Source organism: Medicago truncatula, chromosome 6, assembly GCF_003473485.1.
Source record: "Medicago truncatula cultivar Jemalong A17 chromosome 6, MtrunA17r5.0-ANR, whole genome shotgun sequence".
NCBI classification, from domain to species: domain Eukaryota; kingdom Viridiplantae; phylum Streptophyta; class Magnoliopsida; order Fabales; family Fabaceae; genus Medicago; species Medicago truncatula.
In genome coordinates this window covers 10,747,139-10,774,651 of record NC_053047.1, presented here as the reverse complement: position 1 = coordinate 10,774,651, position 27,513 = coordinate 10,747,139, and the positions used below count along the sequence as shown (strand labels likewise).

Here is a 27,513-nt window from a genome sequence, read left to right as displayed (position 1 = left end):
AAAAAGACATATTCGATTATTAACTTTCATTCCTTAGTAATTTTATAAATTAAACTGATTAACAGAAGACACATTCGAAGAATAAATTAACTAAAAAAATGACACATTCAATTATCAAATTAACTAAGAAAAAAGTACATTCAAAAATATTTTCATAATTTTAACACATTGAATAATCAAAATGGATGTTCATGACATAGAGGAACAAAAGTAAACTCATTGGTATTTTTCTTTTGTCATATGGTTCTAGCTGCTTAGGATTCGTCAAGGCAAAGCCGGCATCATGAATACTTCTAAGGTCCTTTAATTTTTTTTTATTCTTTGTTGGCCACATATCCATCAAACTTACCAAACAAGACAAAATGGAATGTGTTCTTATTCTGTTCCTTTCTTTTAAAAGAAATTCTAAGGAGTGAACATCAGCTTTCCATTTTTATAACTATTCTCAATTCTATCTATGATATAATATTTTATATTTTTAGATACTTTAATAAGAAGAAATTTGATTCCTCTATAACAAGAAGTCCTTTCAAAAGAAAGAGTGAGCATAAACAACTTTAGACTTAAACGATTAATTTTAGTAACTGTAAATTTATCCTATAAGCATAATGACCCTTGATCATCCAATCAACGACTACGATTGAGTATAATTTTTTTTAACTTAATTATGTTTTTGATTCTTGTAAATATAACGAACTGTAATTTTAGCCACTGTAAGTTATTTGATTTGTTTTTTTTTTCTTAGCAAATTTCCACATCATTCATCTTTGGTAGTATGTATTGAATTTGTTGCATATATGAATGTGAAATTTTAAAATTTTCTTCATAAGGTCATGTTTATGGTCTTAGCCTATATTAATTAAGCCAAACTTGTAGCTCCTCCAGTGCCTTTTATCTATATATATATTTTGATTGTCCAACTTTATATAATCAAATTATTGTATAATTTTCCATCTACTTTAGATTACAATTGGGTCAATTTCCATTGGCAATGTTGATGATAACATAAAGTAAAATTTATACTCCAAATTGCCCCAATTACCTATGTGAGTGACAAGGACTAATTGATAGAATTCCAAGTCAAGAATCTTTCTTGACAAACATGTGAAGTGTGGTTTCTGATGCTTTCAAGGAAAAAGTAAAAAAAAAAAGTTTATTCTATAATTCATGTCACTTTGAATTCTTCTCTTAACTTTTGGAATAAGGTTCTTCCATTTGTCAGGGGAACAAAAACATATGCAGGCATAAACTGATCATAGGTCAAATAAATCTGATTTTATTATTTTTTTTATTACAAATAAATTTGATTCTAAATGCAACGTGTGAGGTTTCTAAGAAAGTATATTGCACACAATTCTATTGGATAAGTTCTTTGCTCCTATAATAAAAAGTGGAAGTGAATGAGATCCCATAATGATGAAAAGTAAGAAGAATGACACATCTTTTTAAGTACTTATGTGTATATATTGAATTAATTAAGACATTAAGTTTATAGTATAGTTTTGAGTTGTTTCTTATTCCATTCCTCACAAGGTCCCTCTCCTAAGTGCATTTTCTTTATAAAGAGAAAGATATCTATGAGTGCAACTAACACTTATTAAGATTTTTTTTTTTTGTCTAGAAGAAAAAAGGATGCAAGAGTTGTAGAAACTTGCACAATTTGAGTTGAAACCCTAAGGAAGTGCTCTTGAAGATTTTAGAACAATCTAATCACACTTGTCAACAGGTAAAAAATAATGATATTGAGCAATTTTTTATATTGTGGTAATCGAGGTTGATAACGCTTCAATCGCGATTGTGTTGCAGTACAAAGAAAAAAAAATAAAAAAGTCTTGTTGTCGTAACTCAATCCATGACCACAAAATTTATTTCAGGGTTTTAAAACCCGAACAAGATGGTTAAACAGGTTGAACCTTGAATTGGCCTTTACTATAGTTCATTTATTTTTTTGGTTCAATCACGGTTCTGGCGGTTTAAGGCGGTTGAACTATGATCCAAAGGTCTTGTTGGTTCAAATTTAAGTTTGGTTTTCAAAATATTGTTTTCTTAAGACCTTGATCTTGAGAATAATTATTTTCTTGTGCATCTTAACTTGAGTAATAACCAAGATCATTTTTTTTCCTTCTATTGAAGAGAATGTACTACCATCATCATCATCAGCAGCAGCAACAAGCAAGGAACATGCATGCTTTGAGGATGCACATGCAAGGAGGAGGAAATGGAAGTTCAGATTCAGGACTTGTTCTTTCAACTGATGCTAAGCCAAGACTAAAATGGACACCAGATCTTCATGAACGTTTCATTGAAGCAGTCAATCAACTTGGTGGAGCAGATAGTGAGTCTATTCATACCTAAATTATGTGCAAATTATTTTTGACCTATGAAGCACAGACACTCCTCAGATTAGCTGTGTCCTAGTTTCGGACACATGTCGTGTCCGACACCAACACGACACCGACACATATAATTACATTGAAATATGCGATTATCTCAAATTATTAGCGGTATCGGCATGTCAGTATCCGTGTCGTGTCCGGTGTTCGTGTCCGTATCCGTGCTTCATAGATTTTGACCACTGTCAGTGTAAACTTTTTTTTCATTGTCAACCAATGTGATCCATCATTTATATAACCTTTAAGGTTAATATGATCAAAGTGTTAAAAATCTTTGCACTCTTGATGCATATAAATTGAATCCAATTATGTAGAAGAAAATTGCAATTTTTTGAAGGTAATTTGATTACTATTACCATGCAGAAGCTACACCAAAAACAGTTTTGAAACTTATGGGAATTCCTGGACTTACATTATACCATTTAAAGAGTCACCTACAGGTAAATACATTATACATCACTACCCTTTTACCATTTCTATTTATACCATATAACTAATTTTCAATTTTGGCCATTTTATTTTTTTATTTGAGTATAATCTTCTTGCATGTGTTGCACAAAATCTTTGATCAAGTAAAAATTTAATGAGATCAAAATCATAGTTCAAAATTGTAGTCTGTAATCGCAATTGTGCCACGATATACAACAGATTTACAAGTTTCTGCAATGATATGACAATTGCAATTGCGGCTACATCAGTCGCATTTGCATGTATTACACTGCAGTATTTTAAGGGTGTTTTGGATGAAGGGTTTAGGAGGAGAAGGGAGGGGAGAGCTTACTTTTCTTTTTCAAATTACAGATATTATAAAATGATTTTTAGAAAACTGAATTGACAACATCATAAATAATCATATAATACTTCAAAAATCGGTAATTTATTTTAAAAATATTTTACATTGTTCGTAATTTAAAAAATAAAAGTGAGCCCTCCCCTCTTTTTCTTTCCTAAACCCACAATCCAAACACACCCTAAAGGTTCGTAGCGTAACTGCAACCACACTATAGCAACAATTTAAAACCATGAATAAATTTGTTATTTTTTATGGGATTTTTTTTAATGGTTTTATTTGTTCATGAATTATGTTTAATCATTGATTTATACTTTCTTGATGGCAGAAATACAGGATCAGTAGAAGCATGAATGGACAAACAAATACTGGCAGCAGTAAAATTGGTAAGGGAACATTTTTTTATTTTATTTTTTAAAATATTATTTCCATGTCTTTCATAAGAAGATTATGAATAACACATATTCTATCTTTTATTAAGCACATAATTTGAAAAATGAAAATGAATTTATTTTACCAGCACCAACTTCAGAAGTAGTGACAAGCAGAATGTCAGAATCAAGTGGAATTCATATGAAAGATTTAAACATAGGACTCCAAACAAACAAGTAAGAATACAAATATTTCAGCATTAGTTTGTAATTAAGTTTCAATTATTTTAAAATTCAGAACAACATTCTCTAATGAGAGGAAACACTAACAAGAATCATTTCTAAATTCAGAAATTCAGATATAAATGAAGCATTAAATATGCAAATTGAAGTGCAAAGAAGATTACATGAGCAGCTTGAGGTATATAACATCTTTTGAACTTTAACATCAAATACTTATATTCATACATTTGTAAAAAGATCAAGTGATTTGAATCCTCAATTTGGCCTCTATAGGACCTTTTAGATTAGGTCTTGAGATATGATAAATTCAACCGAAGTCATTGAAATTATAAATCATCGGTCATTTTATAGTTCAAATGTTATCCTTTGAATAACATATGTGCTTGGCATTGACAACACACGGACACTTAAATGCGTCTTTAAGCAGGTACAACGACACTTACAACTACGGATAGAGGCTCAAGGGAAGTACCTTCAATCAGTGCTTGAAAAAGCTAAGGAAACACTAGGAAGACAAAATTTAGGAGCTATGGGACTTGATGCTGCAAAGGTTCAACTATCTGAATTAGCATCAAGAGTATCCACTGAAAACCTTGATTCCAAATTTTCAGAACTAAAAGAAATGAATGTACTTTGGGCTCAACAAACACAAGAAGGTGAGACCATTGATTATTCAATGGGGAGTTTCTTAACCAATAGTGAGGACTCTCAAAGAGACCAAGAAATACATAACAAGAGCATGAATTTTAGAGCATATAATGGCACATTGTGTGAAGAAGTGAAGGAGAATATGATGTTTCTTTCCTCATCAAATGATAAAGTACTAAAGGGTAATTTTTTACTCCCTCCTGTCCTATTGATAATCGACAAATTGCATTCTTTGAACGTGTTTTTTGTCTGTGTGATTTAATTTAGTCTTTTATTTCTTATAAATAGGATCGGATGAAGTACCAGAAAGGACGTCAAGCCTCTTGTCTATGAATATAGGAGTTCATGAAGAAGAAAACTTTTGGCGGAGAAATATTTCAAAGGAAGATTTAGAGGGTGAAGAATGGAAAAGAAGAAAAAGTATTGACACTAGTGGAGTGCAACTTAAACTTAATAGTGACAAAATTTCTCAAGATTATAGACTAGCAAACTTTGATATGAAATTAGACTTGAATTCCCATGATGACAATGGTGCTTCTTCTCACAGCCAAAAATTTGACTTGAATGGTTTCAGCTGGAATTGCTAGGACATTTAGCTGGAATATTTTGCATCTTGTTTTTGGAACAAATTTGACAATAACTTAGTTGAACAGAATAAATTGCTCTCCAATTGCTACAGATTGTAGTGTAGAATTAATTATGTATGGATTTAATTTAAAATGGTCAAAGCTTTTTTTTTCTTTTCAAAATGTTTATATGAAAGAATAAAGCACTAGAAGTTATTTTTATTGTGACAAAGTAGCTTCAAAATTATTAGAAACTAATGGAAATAATTTTCATCTATACTTAAAACATAATTACCGGATAAAAAAAATAAAAAATGTTGGAATTTATATTGTGTTGGCCGCATTTTGTTAAAACAAGATGTTGGACCAAATATCCTAGACATGTTAGTACGACATCTTAGCTTAAGGTGAAGTATTTTGTTTTGCAATCTTGAAAGAATTGGTTTATGCGTGAGATCATTGAAGATATGATTCATGTAGCTTGTGCTCCAAGAGGCGTGTGTTTCTAGAAGCTGCTTATGTCGGTTTATGCATTACCGTGTTTTAGCTTTAAATGTCCTAAGCATTTTAGGAAACATTATATATGCTTCTAGAATATTGTAGTTGGAGACTCTATTGGATCAACTGTATTGTTTAGCTCGATTTTTTCATCAAGCCCATGCATTCTCTGACTATATAAAGGAAGACTCAAACCTAAAGAAGACGACTGAAGCCACAATTGTTAAAGTGTCATTTAGGATAATAGTCTGTCTATTGTTATTTGTGAGCTACTCTTGTATCACCTTGATACTTGAGCTGGACTGAAAGTTGAGTTGTATTTGTGAATCACTCTGAAGCTTTTAAGCAACGAGTATATTTTGTTTATTGAAGTGTGTCTCCTTCTTGACAGTGGCGGAGCCAGAAAAAAGAGTTCGGGTGGGCCACTAAAATTAATTATAATATATAAACACAAATTAGAGACCTATAATTGAATTATTTAAATTTTTCGGATGGGCCACTACACCATTTTGCAGAAATTTGGATCAACTTGAAACCTAACACCGACACAAATTGTATAAAATCTCGCAAAGTAGACCTATGATCGTTAATTTTTTAATTTCTCTGGGTGGGCCATGGCCCACCCTAGCCCATGAAGGGCTCCGCCACTGCTTCTTGATAGTATTCTTTGTAATCACAGGTTGTGTGATTGAGGGGAAATGAGATGAGATCTCATATCTAGGAGAGTCTTAGATAGAAATATCACAGATAGTGATTAGGTAATGATAGACTTTTTAGCAAGTGTACTAAAAATGTATCGAAGTAATAAAATAAGTTTGTATCCACGAGGACTGTGTTAATCTCAATTTAGCAATAAAGTGAATATTTAGGATATATAAATTTTTTTGTTCGTAGATTTGATTTGATTGCATAAAATTAAATAACATAAAATAAAGATTTAGTTAGAAAATATGGATTTGGTTAGTAAATATAAAGAGAGATAAGATCAGGTCTTTCGAATCATCTATGTTCCCCGAATTGGTATACTGCACTTATTCTTATGAATTATTTTTTAGTTCCACGATAGTTAACAAAATAGTCCTAATCAATCCTTTAACTTAGGACCTTCTTCTCAAATTACAGCCCCTAATTCCTTAGGTGGTCTAATAATCTTTGAAGGTTTAAGCACATTAACCTAATATCACTAACAAACGATTATCCATTCCTAGACTAACCTTGTTTATTAGAACAATTCAATTATGTCTAAGTAGAAAGCTATGGTCAGTAGTCATTCATTCTCACTAAATCATGTTTATATTTGATCAGGATATAAAAAGCATTAAGAACAAATGTATTGAATAAAAACTAGATTGTCATTCACAATAAATAGAGTTTCACAGCAACATGGTTCAATTAGGGTTACAAAGAATCATCTCAGACCTAATCTCTAAGAGATTTAGGTACTCATAATTGAGTTTACAAATAGCATAATCAATAGTGGAATCAAAACATACATGAACTGATAGAAGGTTGAAGAAATCGCCCTCCTAGCCGTCTTTAGGTCTCAAAATCGCACTTGGCTCTCTCCAAATCGTAACCCTTGTTTTCAGAATAGTCTTCAGCTTAAATAGGCAAGAACTGCTCCTAAAATCATGGCACGATTTAAGTAAATCGTGACACGTTTCTTCCTTGTGTAACAAACCACCAAAATTAGGGTTTCCATAATCGTGTCACGTTTTTGCCATCGTGACACGTTTTCACCAATGCCGAATGCATATTTCTTGAAAGCTCCAAATCGTGTCACGTTTTTCAGTAATCTTGACACGATCCCCTTTTTTCAGTTTCTTCGGTTTTTCTTGCTTTTCTTGTTGCTTAATCTTGCTTGTGAACTCAAAAATATCATAAAAAGACTCTAAAAATAGCGAATGACTTACTGTCATCAGGTGAGAAGGCAGTGAACCGGAGGTTGTTCACATAGGACTTCAAACTAATATACTATTATAGTGGATTTCCTTCCTAACGTAGATGCCCCCAGATATAAGTGACATTGCACCGAACTGGGTTAACAAATACTCTGTGTTATTTTCTTCCTGCATTTTAATTTAAGTAGTTTATTGTTAATTGTGTTGAGTATTTGTTATTAAGTGTCTTGGACTTTGTATTCGACATTCCTAGTGTCCTGAACATTGTATACGACATCTGAATTTCAAAAACTATAAACTGTAAGGACAAAAAACATAAATTACCGAAAAAACTTGTTTTCCAATTTTAACTACTGCATATATATGAAAGTTTTTTATCACCATAAAATAATAATTTATTTTGTCTATTTTCTCTTTTGTTATTTTTTTCTTTTCTTTATCTATATAAATTTTATATTTAAGTGTATATATCCCTTGTCTAACTTCACCCTTCCTCCAAACCACTCGAAATCACCATGTCCTAATTCACATAAATATTTTTATTAACTGAAAAAATTAAATAATCTTATAAAGCAATCCTTTAACACATCCCCATCTAACAAAGGTTCATATCAATATCAAAATAAAGTGTTGCATTTATTCTCTATTTTCTTCGACATATTGTCATCAAACCATCTTCCTTTACTCCATCCATCACCTCTCTCAACTACACTTATATCTCCACCACAACAAGTCTCTACTTTCATCCCTATTCTCAAACTCATTTAAAATTCAATATTTACCCAGACTTTATGTCAAATACCTTAATTTTCTGTCTTTAATTTAACAGTGTCTTTCCTCTAATACTTTCATCCCAAAATCAAACAAATAACAAGTTAAAAACAAAACATCCTAATTAAAATTGTTACCCACTATATGGAAAAAAAGTTAATATGTGTTTGTCCTGGATTATGTACTTTTCGAGGTTAATTTGCTGCAAACAAAACAAACGTCAACTGACTCTAATAAAACCCATATTTTTTTTTTAAGGTTTTGCAGCAATTTAACTCAGATTTACGACCATAAGAAAACTGAGATTTACTTTTATAAAACTTATGGTGTACGACGACCCTGAGGAGTGGAACAACGACGAGAGACGACAATTGAGTGAGTGAGAACGAAGACGATTGAGTTAGGGTTCGTGTGAGACCAGGAGAGGGAAAATGATTATTGAGTGAATGGGAGTTAGGGTTTCTGCGAGAGGAAAAACAAATATATTTTCTCAGAGAAGAGTGTAAAAACTTGTGAAAGGTTAAAAGGAAAAGTGAAAATTCGTAAATGTGTCACAAGTTTTTGTCGGGTTTTTCTATTAACGTATGGATTCTCAACAGCTGAAAGCCCTGCAACAGTCTCTGCTGCAAGTATATTAACTGTTAGATTAATCCATCAACTTTGATTTTAATTAATTTATTTTATATATTAACTTTAATATATAAAATCAAAGCTCTTGGACTAATCCAACAATTAATATACTTGCAGCAGAGACCGTTGCAGGGTTTTTAGCTGCTGAGGATCTATACACTAATAGAAAACCTAGAGAAAAACCTGTGACACTTTCAAAAATTTCACTTTTTCTATCACGCTTTAACATGTTTTTACCCTCTTCTATGAGAAAACGTATTTGTTTTCCCTCTCACACAAACCCTAACTCAATCGTCGTCGTTCTTATTCACTCAATAACCATCTCTCGCGGTCATTCCACTCCTCAGGGTCGTCGTATACAATAAGTTTTATAAAAGTAAATCTCGATTTTTTTTATGGTCGTAAATTTAAGTTAAATTGCTACAAAACCCTAAAAATATATGGGTTTTCTTGGGGTCAGTCGACATTTGTTTTTTTTTTTTTTTTCTGCAAAGTCACCTTGAAAGATTGTTTTAGTAGATTATTTAATCTTTATGTTGATAAAAATATTTATCTGAAGGATATGGTGATTTCGAGTGTGAAGGTATAAATCCCTTCTAACTCGATATCCTTCACTTATGGTATACAAATAAAGGAAAAAGAAAAAAAATAATAGTGAGAAAAAACCACCAAATTAATCGGTATTTTCCTCAACTTACATCAATTTGGAAGTATATGCACCCAAAAAAACACCAATGTTGTACGTTCAAATGAGGCAGCCTAGTAATGTAATTTTTATAAAGAATTGCTCAAACATGAAGAATAGGGCCCATGTTCCAAAGAGATAACTAAATGAAAAATATACTGTAACATGGGACCTCTCCTCCCTAGGTTCTTATACCCAACATTTATTGTAAATCTCACTTTTAATTTGCTCTTCATGTTTTTACAATAAACATTCAAAAAAAATCTATAATTTCAGATTTTTCACAATTTAAAAACTCCAAAACTCCAATCTTTTTGCATAGTTTAAATTTAAAAAATTAGCATCGGTCCAAGCGACACTATTTATAGAATAAGTAATTCTAGTTGTAACGAGATGGATGATTTCTTCTTCATCATTACATCTTGACATGTTTGATTATTGTAGAATGATTTTTTTTTTTTAAAATAACAGCTTGTTTTTTTTTTTTTTTTGGCTTAATTACTCTTTTGGTCCCTTAACTTATTTTTTGGTTTCGTTTTGATCCCTTAACTATTAAAAGTTTCGTTTTGGTCCCTTAACTTACTTTTTGATTTCGTTTTGGTCCCTTAACTATTAAAAGTTTCGTTTTGGTCATTTAACTTACTTTTTGGTTTCGTTTTGGTCCCTTAACTCTTCCTCCGTCAACCACTTTGGTCCTTTATGTTAGGATGAATGTATTAGAGTTAAGGAATCAAAATGAAACCAAAAAATAAGTTAAGGGACCAAAATGAAACTTTTAATAGTTAAGGGACCAAAAGAAAACCCAAAAATAAGTTATGGGACCGAAAAGAAACTTTTAATAGTTAAGGAACCAAAACGAAACCAAAAAATAAGTTAAGGGACCAAAAGAGTAATTAAGTCTTTTTTTTTAACAAATCAGAATGAAATATATTGCTCAAAGAAGGATAAATTCACCCCGCACAAGGTGTGCTAATATGATGAATCACCCAGAATCTGTTACAAAGACCAGACACCTATAGCTTGTCATTATTTTAGGTGTTAAGGAATTGGAGATTGCGGTTGATCATTCGAATTGGTCTATGTGATGAAAATTAAATTGGATCATCTCCTTCTAGTCATTGTCTCTGTGGATCTTCTTTCTCGATCTTCTTTCCTTATAATTTTTCTCTTTTGATATCCGCTCTAAAATTTAAAGAGTGATAGAAAGATATTGTGAAAGGAGGGATAAGAAGAGGATTATGATCGTTTGTAAGAGGTAAGGGATTAGTTGGAGTCTCCCTCAAGGATTGACATAATGATGTAGATTTGAGACTTTAAAATATGTTCATTTCGAGATCGCAGTCCGAATCTTTCAAATGCTAATTTCTGTGAATTAGTGCATAAAGAATCTTGCTCTGCTTTTAAATGACTTCCTCGCTAAGAGACAATGAAACTAGTAAGATATCAAATTTTCCAACAAAAAATAAGAGTCCTGCCTTGTATTGGTCCAACGCTCTTTAAGAAAAAGCTCCTTTAATAGATACATCACTTTAAGGGTAGATGTGAGAAGCATAGTCGTAATAATTGTTGGCAGCCAAGTCTTAGCTAAGATAATTTTTGCATTATACATAAATTAATTTTAACAGTTAGATCAATAAATCTGATCTTTTGTAACCAAAAAAAAAAATAAATCTGATCTTTAATCAAATTTGATACGATGAGATTTGCTGATTTAATGCTGAAAAAAAAACACATTTATTTATGGTGCAAAACTATTTTACTTGTGCATATTAAATAGAATCATCGATAGTATATATACGTATACAAACAGTTGACAATAAAAATTGAGGCAGTACGACATTGACATCAATACGTCGACAATAATAATACTTTGAGAAAATAATTTCTTAAAAAACATTAAAATCAAACATAAAATTAATTAGGCTATTAAATAAAAAATATTAGAAATAATAAGACATCTATGAAGCCCCACAAGGTACAAACATGTTGGTATAATCGTGCAAAGTATTGTTGTTATGACATGTAGATATTTCTTAATAAGATGTGGTTGTGGGGACAAATACTATAGTGTCAATCAAATGAACTAAAAAGAGAGACTACATTTGTTTCTTAAACTTTAATCTCAAATATCAATACAAAAAACTAACTAAGGGACATATAAATCAAACTAGGTTTATAAAACAAATTCAATGAATTAATTATCGAATTAAGTTCAATCTAAATTTGTGTTAGTTCAGTTCATTACCGGTTCTACTCAAAGTAGATATTTCCATATAGAATAATATATTGTTTTTTTTCTTTTTTCTTTTCAAATAATTTGGACCGTTACCTTGAATAGCTTGTGACTGAACTCCTGAATTCATGTCATTGTCTTTTCTTAATTGGAAGCTAAAGTATTTCAGCAATAACTTATCCACCAGTGTCATTAAATTTAAAGCAAATGTGTAATAAATAACAAAGGTAATGCTTAGTATGTGGTCCATTTCTATAAATATCACATTTTTCTCAGACAATACATCCAGACAATGCTAATCTAGATTTCCTCCACAAAAGCAGTAATGTTTGTTCAAGCCTAGCTAATAATGACATGATAAGATGTTGGGTTAAATAAAGTAAATGATCCCCTTAAATACAGTAACATTTGATTTTAATCTCCTTAAAATATTCTATAGGTTGTTGGTCCTTCTAAGAATTTTCATCAATTGAATTAATCTATGTTCTCAATGTAGAGCAGGGACTAATGTTATGAATGAAATTTTTTGAAGGAACCAATAACTTAACGAATATTTTATGAAGACTAAAATATGTTGGTATATTTAGAGGGATTATTTTCTTATTTAACCCTAAGATGTTTCAATCTTAAATATAGATTTTTTTGGGACAATGACTTTTTAACCCCTCTCTATCTCTATCTCTCTCTTCCTCCGGTTTCCTTAAAAAAATTGGACATCTTCGTTACTATAGTATTGATATTCCGAGTTTATCTTATTCTCTTTTTAACATTAATTTGAACTTGTTTTTAAGTGATGTATAAGTAGAATTAATTCTTTTGCACGATTTGTTCATATTATTTTCAACGATAATAATTAAGTCTCTCATGATTAGAATGTGAGTTAAAGACCTAAAGTGATAAGAAGATCAATAATAAGAACTTCATTCTCACCAAAATACTAACATTACCAACTTTGACCATTTAAAAAAAAAAGTTATGCTTTATTCAAAAAAAAAAAGTTATGTTATTTTATTAGTTTGAGTCAATCAAATATCAACAAAAGTTGAGATTTATTTAGCGTAACGAATCAATGTTTGAATCTTAATTCATAATTAATGTATCGAGTAATTTGATATACATATACTTGACCTTTATCATTTACTTTAATGAGTAGTTTGAACATCATATCTTTCAAGACTACTTCTTTGGACAGGCGTTTATAGTTTGATCATTCATACTTCTTTTCAAATTTTACTTCTTTGGTTCCAACTTCAAATTTATCCCCAACACCAAGAGGTAGGGATTCTCCTCCCAATAGAATCATTGCTGCTAATGATTGAGGAGGGGACTCTTTTTCCAAAGTTTTGGAAAATAGCCCTACACTACATATGAACTTTTAATTTAGTACTTCTCCGGTCCTATTTATAAGCAAAAATTAATTTTTTAAATTTATTGAGTAATTGATGTATACTGTCTAAAATATATATCAAATACATCATTTATACCATGAATCAAAAAAGTCAAATATTTTTTATAAATATAATCGAATTAAGTATTTGTCTACTTTTTCATTTATTCTATGTTGGATCACGTCCAACGGAAATTGTTCTTGTCACACATAAAATTGCTCACAAGCACTAGTAAAAGACCAAAAACCTTGAAAAGACGGTTAACTGCCGCTGGCACTGATTAGGCGGTAGTTAACTGTCGTTCTTACAATGGTAGTTAATTATCGTTGTAATTTGGACTTATGTTAGGACAGAACAACAACCCTTATCATATGTCCAAAACATAAAAAAAAATAAAAAAATAAAAAAATAAAAAAACTCCCTCAAACCAACTCCATCCATTTTCTTCAACTTCAATCAACTCATCAACCAAATTACAAGTATTTATTTTTAATTCATATTGTTATCATATTTTTTGTTTTGTATGTTACAGTTTAGAGTTGTAGAAATAAGTGTTTTATATGTTTCAATCTTAAATATAGAGATTTTTATATGTTTGTTTGTATTCATTTAAATTTTTATGTTATCGTTTCTTTTTAATTAATTGTTTAATTTTTTTTTTAGTTCAGATACGTGAAAGAGGTGTACTCGGGTGCATTGGACATGGGGGTAAGGTAGAAGATATTTCACGCCCAACATATAATTTGAATTGGTTTTGGGGTCCCATTCATGATTTTGGTCTTTTTCCATTGCATTTTAAGGGGTTCATGAATGTGAGTCATGTTATGCTTACTGCCCTGTCCAAGAGGTAGCATGAAGAGACTAATAGTTTCCATTTTTCTGCAGGGGAGACGATCGTTACATTGGATGATGTGGCGTGTATACTACACATTCCCATTAAAGGGAAGATGTTGAGTCATGATAAAAAGGTCTCCATGAGGTAGGAGTTGCGCTTATGACTGAGTTGATCGGTGTTTTTGAGGTTGTTGCCATAAAAAAAATGTGTCAAAGAGTATGGTGATAATATCACTTATCCTTCACTGATGCAAATCTATAAGGAGCATCTTACCAAATAATTTATCAAATCCAACTGCGAGGGAGGAAATGGTGGAGAGAAATAACCGTCACCTCTAGTGCATGAGGTGTTTCTTGCTATATCTGTTCGAATGTAGTTTTCTCACTTGTAAGAGCAATAGGCACATCGAGTTGATATATCTTGAGACGATGCAGAATTTGTGCACGATACATGAATGGTCATATGGTGGGATGGCCTTGGCTTTCCCTTATCATAATCTTAGCTACGCTACTAACTGCGCGAAAAAATCATTGGGGGAAACATGACCTTACTGTAGGTAATGATATATATTTGTTATGTTTGTGTATCTGATTTTATATTTCTTATTTTAAAATGTTAATATAAGTTTTTTTTTCACGCACTGTATACCCCACGCACAACCCGATCCATTCCTAATAGGGGTCATGCTAATTCGGGCTCGTACTGGTTGATCCTTGATCGTCTGAAAGTGGATGACGTGGTATTCAGTCCCTACGATGACCATATGAATTATGTGCAGTCAAGAGAAGGTTTTTGATCACTTACCTGAGCAGGTAAAGAGACAATACAAACACGTGCAAGACATCCCTATATCACCATTATGTGCGTGTTCTTGGTGTTGCCCAGGTAGTTCAGGCTTTCTTGGATTTCTGTGTGCAGGTCATACCTTAGACATAGTGGGGTCTGGTGGTGGAGGTTCGATTGCAGCACACATCAAGATACTTGGTATAGTTCTATCAGGGGAGATCCTCTTAGGCCAGCTAATGAGAACAAATCATTGAGCATGACCATACCAAAGATAGGTTCGATTCCCTGAGTATCATAATGAGTTATGTCAACTTGTGTGATGAGGGTTTGAGTGGTGACTTCACATCTGAGGAGTATCGTGATTACTTGCACATGATTAGGGAAACATGCATACCAGCTTCTACATATTCCGTTAGCAGAACAAGGAAGCAGTTGAGGAAGCAGAAGCATGGGCGGGACATGGCACAATGCTTTATTTTTGTTTTGACTTGTACGTTCATGTAATTCGTAGGATTAATTACTTGATCGTTTTTAGTTTTGGTTTTAAAGGGGATGTAAATTAATGACTTGATCATTTCTTGTGTTAATGAATGATTTGAATGTATTATATTTATTTCATAAATGATATGAATGACTTTGGTTAGAATGGATGTATGATGATTTTATGAATGATTGAATCAAAGTATGAATGAAGGAAAGTTTATATGTAAAATAAAACAACAATTCTATCAAGAAAGTTGTATGTTTTTGTTATCAGGAAACCACAATAGTTAACTGTCGTTGGTGTCAGCTGCTATTAACTATCGTTGGTTAGATCGGTAGTTAACTGTTGTTGGCACTAGCAGCAGTTAACTGTTGCGGTTCCCATTTTTTGTGTGGTTAAGGATGCACCGATAGTTTATGTGATTCAAGACACTCAAAAATTTATTTAAATAGGCGTGTTTGTTGCATTTTTTATAAACTCAACAAAGAACTAAGAAAATTAAATGTCGAATGTTGTTATAAACATGTTGGTTATAAGATGAGTGATGATGGAGGAAAGGAGTTCCAACATCGTTGTTTTGAACATATTCCCTTTCGTCATTACTCATCTTAAAAACTCAACAAAGAACTATAAAAAATTTATACGGCAATTCGAACACGAAGATGTTGTTATGAATTTGGATCAAACTCATAACAACATCTTAGAACACATTCTCTTTCATCATCATACATGTTATAAATACAAGATAGATTTTTTCTTCCAAACCAAGTTTCTTTATGCACAAAAGTCAATATTCAATCAAATCACTTGAGTTCTTTACCTATCACACCAACCAGATGTTGGTCCAGTAACTTGAGTTTAATTCATTACTATTCAAAATGTGAAAATTCTAATATATGTTGGAAACTTTCATCAATCATTAAATAGAAATTTCAGTTCAATTCAACTACATAACTGGCCGAATATTCTAATCAATAATCTCAGCACACATCACATCACACAACATTAGAGTACATAATTATTCTCAAATAAATAACATAACACGCATAAAACTAAACCTAAGTAATCTTACAAGACACATAAAGCACAAACAAGACATGAAAGTTATAAACTATGCTTTAATCATATGTTTGTTCATTGGCAATGGAACAGGAAAATCATCAATCTCATCCATCCAAGCATTTTTCAATGATTTAGGATCAACATTCTTCAAAGCATACCAAACAGCAGTATTAACCTTAAATCCAGATCCAAAAGCCATTTGCCAAATCTTATGTCCCTTTTTAACTCTCCCCTTAGCTTCACAATAAGACAATTCATACCAAACAGAACTTGATGATGTGTTACCATATCTATATAGTGTCATTCTTGAAGGCTCCATATGAAAATCATCAAGCTCAAGACTCTTTTGCATCCGATCAAGAACTGCTCTACCGCCCGTATGCATGCAAAATTGATCGAACGCTAACTTGAAATTTGGCATGTATGGTTCGATCTTCTTCTTCAAAATCTTCCTCTCAACTAAATTTTTCACATACTTGAGTTTTTCCGAAATTGGGAGGACTAATGGACCGAGCGATGTTATGTGTACACGAAGTGCGTCCCTAGCAACATTCATGAGATCCTTCGATAGTTTAACACCGACTATTTCTTTTTCGTCCTCTTCCTGAAAGACGCATTGGTAACTGCTGTCATCGGCACCTACATGAGTGCGCAACGAATGCACCAACTGATATTTTGAGCGGCTACGGTCCGATGGATGACTTGAGAGTAGGGCTGCCGATCCACCCATTCGAAAGAGACAATTAGTAAGGAGCATTGAAGGGTTATTGCCTTTGTATAAGCTTGAGATTTGATTTTCTGTACTTAGCACTAATGCATATGAGTTTGGGTGTGCCTGTAATTGCATGTCATAATAATCAAGCTTACTTAGTTAGAAACAAATTTCATGTAACCAGCAAGGATATTGAATATCATGTTTGTTATTTTTTTTTAGGGTTATACTAACCAGTGCCCTAAAAGCACTTATTAAAGATTCAAAAATAAAAAATAATTGATAAATTTTATTTGTATATGTCTATGTGTGTATTAACTTTGTTAGCATTAACAATCATGTTCTACTTATTGATTATCACTAGTAAAAATATTAAAGTTACTTCAGAAAAATGTGCATCATCATCATCATCATTATTATAGTTGTTATTGCTATATGAAAGTGTCAGAATCTTTAATTCAATAATGGACCTATGATTCACACCGAAACTGTACGAACATATCGAAACTGTGAGTGAACAGATATATTGGAAGATGCATTTTTTTGGACCAATTATATGAGAAAACAATATATGGAGTTACTTGTCTGTAATAACTATATGCACCTATGTCTTCTATATTTATTGCTTATACTTTTTGATAGGTACCAAAATAATGTGGTGGTCGATCAGATTAGGTTGGCTCCATATGTTCCTAAAAAATCTATATATATATATATAGTTGTAGGTATATGTGAAGTTGTATTTCCTTATCAATTCAATGTTTTCCCTCTCATCAAACTAACTTATTTACCTCATAAAATAATTACGTAAATAAAATGAAAAATAACGTTCTTTCATAAGGAGTTCAAGAAAGAGATATAGTGTTCAAACATATGCATGTGTTTTCTTTTTTGTGTGTGAATTTGTATTATATGCAGTTAACTATAAAGACTAATTCCTAAAGCATGGGTAGAACCACATTAAATGATAGTGTTCAAACATATGTATGTGTTATGTAATATTAATAGTTAATGATTTGAGTAAATATTTGTTTGGTGGTGGTTGGGGTTCGAACTTCAGATCTTGCATATATTATGCATTGTCCATATCAATTGAGTTAAGTTTACGAGAATTGAGTATATATTTAATTTAGTTACTCAAGTATCACTATTTTTCTATTTAGTCACTAAAATATATTGCTCGGTCTCAAGTTAATGTATACAAAAAAGTCTACGTTATTGATCTAAATTTGGACCAACTACACTTTTTTTATTTGTTTAAATTTGAGACTGCAGAGAGTATTAAACTAATAACTATTATTTTGTTAAAATTATCTGTATTTATTTATTGTAGAGAAAAATAGTTAAAATGAGATAATTTTTTTTTTTTTTTTGGACAAATAGATAATAAATATTTAAAGCTACACTTTGGCTATATTTAAATAACCTAAAAAATAACTAAAACCAAACTACCTTAGTCCTACTCAGATACGGACCTATAGGTTGGAGCTTGTGCTTTAGCTCCCACTAACTTATATATTTTTTAATAATGTATTATATATATATATATATATATATATATATATATATATATATATATATATATATATATATATATATATATATATTTGTGTGTGTGATATTGTTCTTTAAAAAAAAAGTCATATTGTTCTAATTTTTTTTTTTTACCATAAATACATATTGATATCTCTGCTATAAATATTATAAAGAATTAGATGGAAAATTATATGAAATTGATGAATGGTTAAATAATTGTTTACTTTTTTTAAAAATATTATATATATATATATATATATATATATATATATATATATATATGCTACTTCTACTATTAAAAAAAATTTGGGTCTCTCAATGGTCCTACTTATTAAAAAAAAAACCAAAAATGTCTAGTAATTGTACCAACAAACAAGTATAAAACAAAACCGACAAACAAGAAGCAATATCACAAAAATAAGGTTTCCTCAATTAATTTTGTACTCTTTTTTTGACAAATAATTAATTATTTTTAGTATAAAGTTCTACAAATTAAGATATGTATAAAATAAAGAGAGAAAAAACTACCTCAAGAAGCCGTTTGGCAAAATCCACCGCAATAACACCAGCACTGCATCCCATACCACTAAGATTATAGATCAAAATATTTCCTCTAAGTTTATAATGATTAACAATAGTATCTGAAAGTGATGGTGTAGGATTAAATAAACAACAATTCACCACAAGAATTCCAATATCTTTAGCTTCAACTTTGGTTTTCTCAAGAAGTTCATCAACAGCTCCAAAAAGAACTAAATTTGATTCATTTCTTGCTTCATCAAGTGTTAGTCTTGGTGGCATTTCCAATAATGCTTCAGGAACATAAGTGGTGGGTCCCACACCAGACCTTTCTAAAATCTTATGAATCAAAATGAAACTTTCTTCATTAAGAAAACCAAAATTGTTTGCTCTTTCCAACAACATTTCTTTTGTGCAAAGACAATTGTTTTTTGGTTTGTGACATGCAAAATCTACTAGGTATATTTTGTTTGGTCTAGTCATGAAAATGTAGTAAACTAAGGAAGTAGCTAAACAAAATGATTTTATCAATATTGATGGTTGAGGATTGCAATATTCATCATTGACATAAAAACAACCTACATATGATGTAGCTATTACTATTAAAAGTGACATGAACAAAATGTTCATTATGTTTGATATCAAATAGAAATGCTTCAACATTGTTGAAAAGGATAGGTATAGCTATATGATATTGTGTGAGACAATAGAAGTATATTTGAGGTAATTTATATAGGAATGACTCAAGTAGGGTTTTCATAAAATATAAATAAATAATAATGAATAGAGTAAGGGAAACATAATGATGATATAGAGAATAGTACTTTAAAGGTTGGGTAATATTTTTATTTTAGGCACTGTTTATGTTGGTAAAGAAAGTTGGTAAAGAAAGTTAAAAGTCGGATTGTGATAGTTAGAAGTCATAAATATTTTCGGTTAAAAAATTAGAAAGTCATAAATATTAGTAAATGATTTTGTCGGGTTCGTACTTTGTTTTAGTTTCCGGTGGGTGAAGAAAAGTAATAGTACTAACTATAGCTCTTCTCTCCCATATTCAAGGAACTATTTTTGAGAAATAGGTTAATAATTTTTGTTTTTTCATTAGAGAAAATGTCAACCACCATCTGATATTCAAACACACAATTGTAAGGTTCTCTATTCGAAGTTCAAACTAAGGTAAAAGTGTTAAATCTATCAATATCGACATTATTGATAGAGATAAGTTTAATATTGAATAGGTTAAAGTTTTACTACCTTCCTAAATATTATAAGTGTAGTTAACAAAGTTAAGAACAATTTATTGTAATTACTTTTTAAATTTAAGTATAGTTTATTGTTGTTCCGACCTCAAGTTTACAACATTATGTTTTCAAAGCATTGTCTGTCATTAACCTTATATGAATCATCGTGATTGTCTTTGCAAAATATATTTCGTTGGGTTGAAAAGTATGATTGTTGTTTATGAATTAACGTTATTATCGACTAACATGAGACTTTTTTATTTATTAGAACAATCATATTTTTTTTTTTGCTAAATTACATAATGGCTAAAAGTTCACCTCGATGAATAAACTGAGAATTTAGGGTTCGAACCCCGACTCATATATATTGTATACAATGTGAAACGTCCCTGTCAATGCTGTTGTAAATTTAGATCAATGCTGTTGAAAACTTCAAAAATAAAATCTTAAAGATGATATGAAAATATCTTTATGACAATCCTAAAATGTTATACTGATATAAAACATTGATCCTTGCTGTACGAAAAAAAGCCAAAAACGTGTAAAGATATAACATCAATTCATGTCTTGGACTAAGCAAAATAATTTTTTTAACCTTATCCTTCAAATTTCAAACCAACTCATATCAACCATATTGATGACAATAATAACACGATTGGTCACATAGATGACATTGCAATACAATGTCTATATTATCCGGTCTAAAATATGATTCCATTCAAAGATGGTAATGAAGCAATTATGAAGAGTCTAGGTTGGTTGCCTCAAAGGATAGCTAGGATATAGGTATGATGATTAAGGGGTCAATTAACGTTAATAGCGTGTTTGGTTTTTATGCGAAGCTCTGAAGAGAGAAATGTGTGAGAGAGTCGGAAAAGAGAGAAAGAAATAAAAAATGTAACTGATTTGATTGTTTGGTACTAGAAAAATAGAAGAGAAATAAGAAAGAGATAAATATAATAATTTTTTGAATCGACAAATAAGTCCCTTCATAAAAAAATAGTTTTTTTTTTCTCTTTATAAATTGATGGTATTTGTCTCGCTTTTCTTTGCAAGTGTAGGGAGAACAGCAAAAAGTTGCAATTTTGTCTTACAGTTGGGTCAATAAAGTTTAATATTGGGGCTTAAAACAAGTTTTAATATATGTGACAATTTTTTTTCTGCATATGAGTCATTTTTGTTTATAAAATTTAATAGAAAAATAAATTTTAGTTGGTGGGCCTAAAGTGAGGTCTTAGTAGCTTTATCTTTGGGGTGACATTTTTACGTCTTTAAGGTCTGGGAGGGTATTGTTGACATTGATCTTATTTGTAAGAAGATAAATGATGAAGGAAGGCAATAAGAGTGAGAGGCAACATGAAACACTCGTACATATAGTACTTTACTTTTTTATTTTAAAAATATGAAAAGAATATTAGAATTAAGTTGATTTGAAGAATAATGACCTAGTTAGTTTTTATGATAATAAAATAACTCAAGAAAAAAATTGTATCATGTAATGTTTGTTTGAGTGTGCATATCAAAATTTCCAAGAAATAACTCAAGCATGAACTCTTTTGAATTGGTTGTTATGGCTTATTTTGCATCATTGATAACAAACAATGCAAAGCAATCCAATGCATAAAAAAACCACTTATGTGTGTGAAATTCTCATTCTTTGTTTTGAGTTTCTTGTCTATAAGTTTAGTTGGCTACACTTCACTTTTTATTAATTCATCCTCCCTCTCCCTCTCCCTCTCTCTCTCTCTCTCTCTCTCTCTCCACCAAACAAAAGAATGTCAATCGTCTCTTCTCAACTCTTCTCTTCAATATTTCTTTCTTTTCTTCTGTAGAAACAAACAAAGGTTAAAGTTATTAGGGGGAGAATTAGGAAGAATAAGATGGGTACTCCATCTCGTCCAACCACCTTGACTTTATAGCTATCTACGAAGCTAAGTTTCAACTTGTTGATGTTGCCTTTTATAATTTCTTCAGGGTAACCCTTTTTGTTTTGTAGCTTCACACTGGCGGTTGGGCATGTTGGATCGATGTAATGGTTGAGATGACATCTAAAGGGAGGGGGAATAGGTACCCCGTTTTGGAGGTCAATTCCACTTGAAGGAGACACCACCCATATATCCTTGTTGTTTGAAAATTTTGAAAACCGAGACTCGATCCATTTGAAGAGGAGCAAATATATTTCAACAGAAGAAGTTGTACTGCCATTCGTACGAAGTTTCCATCAAATGGTTTAACTAAGTTTCACGTGATAGACATTGTTGCCAGTAAATAGTCCTGTAAAGAAATAATTTGTCTGATTTATCATTCTTGTTATATGTCTAAAAAAGAGTAGCTTTCATGAATATTGCGTCTCTTTTTTTTAAATAATTTTTTTGATATTCAAATATGGGCATAATTAGCCCAATGGGTTGCATAGCCCACTATTATTTGGGTCGGTTTCGGTTTGAGTGGCCCACTCTAATCCATTTATATGTGTTGGTCTATCGGGTTGAAGTGGGTTGGGTGGGGGCAGCCCATCTGACAGTTCTAACTTTATCGGATAGGAGATGATCATTGGGTTAGTAGTTTTTCACAATTAAAATGATAGTCGGGGTCAAAATTTTGAGAATGTTGTTCGTTATCCTGATTCCGTGCACACTATCAAACCTTATTTCCATAACTAATATTCATTTGAATTGCTATGTGGTTGAGATTCCCACAATCCAAGCTTTGTTGAAACTTGATTGGAATGTTCAATTAATCCACACCATAAGAGAAGATAATTAAGATGTTGATTGTTGGTTAAATTAAGATCGGCTGATTCTTAGAAGTTACATCTTTGACATGATCCGTGTCCTAGTCTCATTATAACTTTCCACTTAGGAATCTTTGACATGATTCTCAGGAGCACCACATTCACAATAGACTCAATGTACTTTATAACTTTTCACTTCATCCTTCTTGCTTCTCTATACCTCCCCCATCCCCCTTGGCCCTTCCCTTTATAGACAAATTAAAAGAACCACATACAATTGGTTGGTGCGTAGTGTGTTGAGTGTTGTAAATTTTGGTTTACTGAACTCGATTCATACTCATAAAAAACACCTTATACATCTTATACGATTAACATTGTCTTCTGACATGAATTAAACTTTTTTTTAATAATTATATTAGATATTCTTACATGACAAGTTATGCCAACACATTAGTCCTTTAGAAATGCAAAAATAGTTCATAACAATATTAGATGTTTTTTGGACTAATATGTCTGGTATACAAGATATAGGTCATGTTTGGATAAACAACTTACTTACATCATATAGCGTAAGTGCGCTCATGAATAAGTTTTTCTATTACTCATATCTCAAATAAAGTCAAACTGTTTTCGTATTATCTATTAGTTGTTTCTATAAGTTAGCCCAAAGAGCTTTTGTACATACACTTGTAACTAAGTCTAATTTCAATAATTTAAAAAAAAAATATGCATAACCTTTAAATTTCTGAATATTTCTTATTTGGGGAAACATTAAAAGTGCTTAATGAAACTTAAACCAACATATATAAATCCATAGAGAACAAGAAATTACAATCACAACTGATTATAACCATAAAAGGTTATCAACCACAATTAGTTTCACTTTCTTGAAATGAGATAGAGAATGGTTTGGTTATTTTTAATTGAAATTACCAAGGAAAAAAAAATAAATGTGTCTTTTGTTAATAATTTTTAACTAAATTGACTAATTGAAGATACATTCGATAACCAAACTAACTAACAAAAGACATATTCAAATATCAGACTTTGTCTAAGAAAAAACACATTTATGTATGTTTTCATAATTGTTTATACATTCTAAGACTATTGTGATATTTTTTTTTTGTACATTCTATGACTATTGTGTCACACACGTTTAAGGACAAAAACGACTGTTTGCTCTAAATATTTCAAAACATGAAACCAAATGAAAACAAAACAAATTTCCTCAAAATAAACATATTCTAATGTTAGCAAGAGGTGACTTGGGAATGGAAATCCCAATTGAAAAGATATTCCTTGCATAGAAAGTTATGATACATAAATCAAATATACAACAAAGTTAAATTAAAGGTAGAGGCTTAAAATGAAAACTATGTATGCGACTTCATTGAAAATGAGATCCCATGTGGGAATTAAACATTGACGTACACCATGCTAATTCTGTTTTAGATTGATGAATAAAAGTGTTAGAATAGTAAATCCGATTCTAAATACTACGGTTCCATTTATAAAATTATCAAGTCTCGTCATGTTTTCAGCAAATATGAGTCATATAAGAATTTATTCTGGTATTGAAAATATTAAAATACATAATACATATTTCAATGGTACAAGAAAATCAAACTATACAATCTAAAACATATATAAAATACGGAATAATTCCTTAGCGTGACATGTCAAGATGTAGCTATCGATGTCGATGAGTTGTCAGTTCAGTAGTATGAGCTTCGCTTCAACTTTATCAAGGAAAAGGAAGGAAATTATTAAAAGATTGAAGCACAGGAAACCAATTCCTCCTTCCATTTCTACCCCTCACAACCTCATTATTTTGGTTTTCTCTATTTCCATTTTCCAAATTTGCCAAAACATTTGATTCCTCACAAGGCATTTGAAACCTACAAACTGGACAAGAACTATGTAGCTTAAGCCATGATACAATACAATCACCATGAAATTTATGCTTACATGGCATTTCTTTAGCAATATCCCCAATCTCAACATCCTCCAAACATATTGTACATTGCAATTTCTCATCATTAATCACACTTTCCATTGCTTCAATTGCTTCCTTCTTTGTTGGAGGATTTACACTTGCATATCCATTAGGACTAATTTGTGCCAAATGTTGTAACAACAAATCAAATCCACTACCATCCACAAAATCATTCAAAGAACCAATAGTAGTATTAATATTATTTTCATTTGACCTATTTGTGTGATTCAAATTAGGACCTCTCACAATTAATGCACCTTCATTGAATGGATCAATAACAAATATACTATTATTATTATTATTATTATTATTATTATTGTTATTGTTATCAATGTTTCTATTTTGTTCTATGTTTTCATTTTCTGAAACCATTCTAACATGAAGTCCTCTAAATAGATGCATCATGTAAGTTGAAGTTCTTCTTCTTCTTCCAATTACAAGTTCATTGTAATTTCCAGTCTCTTGTTCGAATTCTTCATCATTTCTTGATGTGCTTTCTTGTGAAGAAATTGTAGCTAGAGAAGGACTAAAAGCATTCATCAAACCAAGAAAAATTGGTGCATAAAGTGAGAAAACCCAAGCTGACCTTAAATCAATAGCATCATTATTATGGTCCCTTAGATTTTCCATTGCATCACCAAATTGTGTATCACAAAATGGACATTTGTTTTCATATTCATTCATTGGACTCACCATTTTAGAGCATATGCTGCACCACTGCTCATTCTCCATTTTGCAAGATTTTAATTTCCTATAATAAATCCTCCTTTTCTTATTTCTTTTTTGACAAAAAACCCTACTTTTTTCTTGTTCATATAAATTGAAAGTAATAATAGAAGATCAATAATAACCATACACTTAAAGGGTGGTCTTGTTTTGTTGAGGTGATTTTCAATTCCTTAGGGGGGAAATCCCATTTCTACCAATAGTCATGTAAGAAATTGAAGAATCTGAAATGGAAACATTATGCAAAGAAAATATCATCAAATTTGAAATGAAGATTGCATGTGATAGAGAAATATCTTGTAAAATAAAAGGGGAGAAAATTAAAGTAACATTAAATGAAATTTGATCAAGAAAATATAAGTAAAAAACTTGATACCATTTTGAGTTGTGGAAATAGATGAAGAAACAACATTCAAATTTCAATGATCTAATGCCCTCTTATACTTTTTGTAATTGTTTCTTTTTAGATTCGTATTGTTTTAGCTAGAAGGTTTTTTTACCAATCATTTTGTAAACTCTCTATTATGACATTTGAAGGTTAGAATCAAATTGGGTGATAATTTTGCAACATACACTTTTTAGCTAGACTAGATTAAATTATATGATAAGCTCAAAATTTGAATTTTACTAAAGTTGTAACATTCTCATTTTTAGCTTGATTAAATATCCCCTTCCTCTCAAAAAAAAAATCTATTATAGCCTTGTACCAAAAAAAAAAACTATTATAGCCCATTTCAACTTTATTTTCCATTATTACTTGTGAATCTGAATTTGGAGTTTTCTAAAGTTATGACAAAATTTTATAGAAAAAGTTCAAGTTAGGCTTAATGTGAATGATTGATTTTTAATTTTCTAAACAAATTAAATATGCCTATTTCATGGATTTAGAAAATATATTTTGTTGTTTATATACACTGCAAATGTATTTTTTAATTCAACTATACTTTAAAAAAAATGTTTTTGCAGTGTATTTTGTAAATATTTGCGAGATTGAAGAAAGGAAATAAAAGTATTTGGTATCATTAAATGACATTGTGAATAAAAATATTTATGAGGTTGTGATGATTAAACAATATTGAAATTAAAATAATTGATAGTGTGTTTGACCTAACTTCTCCTGAAAAATATAGAGAAGTTGGAAAAAAGTCGGGTCAAACGATACCATAATCTCCCACAACTGCAATGTAGAAGCTACTGGATTTGGGTGAAAAAATTGAAAAATAGTTTTAAAATAAAATAAAATAAAATTGGAAAATAGTTAAAAATATAAAAATTAGAAAATAATTAAAAATATTGGTGAAGGGCAAAATGGGAAATGAACCCTAAAACATGTGAGGTGGCACTAACCATATTCCATAAATAGGAAATTACTAAAATGCCCCTCCTAGGGACAAAATGGTAAAATCATAGGGATTAATCTTTATAATATAGTAAGTAGATTTTGTTATCATCAAAACTAATTAGGTCACTATTCATCAAATCAACTTAATGATAATATTCTTTTTATATATTTAAAATAAAAGAGTAAGTAATATATGTACGAGTGTTTGATGTTGCCTCTCACTCTTATTGCCTTACTTCATCATTTATCTTCTTAAAAAATAAGATCAACATGTGAACAAGACCCTCCGAGAATGAACCCTAAGGACGTAAACCAAGATGAAGAAATGCTAGTTTTTTTAGACGCTGACAGTTGTCAAATCGTCATTCATGATTGTGTGAAACACTTCTACAATCCTCCATCTACAAGCATATAGAAACACTT

At 30.8% G+C, this 27,513-nt stretch overlaps 3 protein-coding genes across 3 annotated transcripts; 1 reads left to right on the top strand and 2 right to left on the bottom strand.

The window, feature by feature from the left end:
- Positions 1 to 1,515: 1,515 nt before the first annotated feature.
- Positions 1,516 to 5,158, top strand: LOC25495870 (myb-related protein 2). Its single transcript, XM_013596127.3, has 8 exons — positions 1,516 to 1,726; positions 2,134 to 2,335; positions 2,757 to 2,833; positions 3,512 to 3,569; positions 3,704 to 3,791; positions 3,906 to 3,975; positions 4,225 to 4,627; positions 4,734 to 5,158. Exons 2-8 carry the CDS (start codon positions 2,137 to 2,139, stop codon positions 5,030 to 5,032), a joined length of 1,194 nt encoding a protein of 397 aa, XP_013451581.1. The 5' UTR covers positions 1,516 to 1,726; positions 2,134 to 2,136; the 3' UTR covers positions 5,033 to 5,158.
- A 10,959-nt stretch (positions 5,159 to 16,117) lies between these two features.
- On the bottom strand, positions 16,118 to 19,771 carry LOC25495869 (3-ketoacyl-CoA synthase 20). The gene is made up of 2 exons (XM_013596126.3): positions 19,061 to 19,771; positions 16,118 to 17,119 (listed from the first exon to the last, which is right to left on the bottom strand). Exons 1-2 carry the CDS (start codon positions 19,712 to 19,714, stop codon positions 16,334 to 16,336), a joined length of 1,440 nt encoding a protein of 479 aa, XP_013451580.2. The 5' UTR covers positions 19,715 to 19,771; the 3' UTR covers positions 16,118 to 16,333.
- A 4,999-nt stretch (positions 19,772 to 24,770) lies between these two features.
- On the bottom strand, positions 24,771 to 25,718 carry LOC11413024 (E3 ubiquitin-protein ligase SIRP1). The gene is made up of 2 exons (XM_024786376.1): positions 25,609 to 25,718; positions 24,771 to 25,176 (listed from the first exon to the last, which is right to left on the bottom strand). The coding sequence occupies exons 1-2, from the start codon at positions 25,716 to 25,718 to the stop codon at positions 24,771 to 24,773; spliced, it is 516 nt and encodes a 171-aa protein (XP_024642144.1).
- Between the last annotated feature and the right edge of the window lie 1,795 nt (positions 25,719 to 27,513).

Coding starts and splice junctions, on each gene's coding strand:
- LOC25495870 (XM_013596127.3), top strand. CDS start 2,137: ATGTACTACCATCATCATCATCAGCAGCAGCAACAAGCAAGGAACATG. Junction 3,976..4,224: donor GATTACATGAGCAGCTTGAG/GTATATAACATC, acceptor GTCTTTAAGCAG/GTACAACGACACTTACAACT. Junction 4,628..4,733: donor AAATGATAAAGTACTAAAGG/GTAATTTTTTAC, acceptor TCTTATAAATAG/GATCGGATGAAGTACCAGAA.
- LOC25495869 (XM_013596126.3), bottom strand. CDS start 19,714: ATGTTGAAGCATTTCTATTTGATATCAAACATAATGAACATTTTGTTC. Junction 17,120..19,060: donor TTGCCAAACGGCTTCTTGAG/GTAGTTTTTTCT, acceptor ATGCAATTACAG/GCACACCCAAACTCATATGC.
- LOC11413024 (XM_024786376.1), bottom strand. CDS start 25,718: ATGGTGAGTCCAATGAATGAATATGAAAACAAATGTCCATTTTGTGAT. Junction 25,177..25,608: donor AATGATGCTATTGATTTAAG/GTCAGCTTGGGT, acceptor TGTGGATGGTAG/TGGATTTGATTTGTTGTTAC.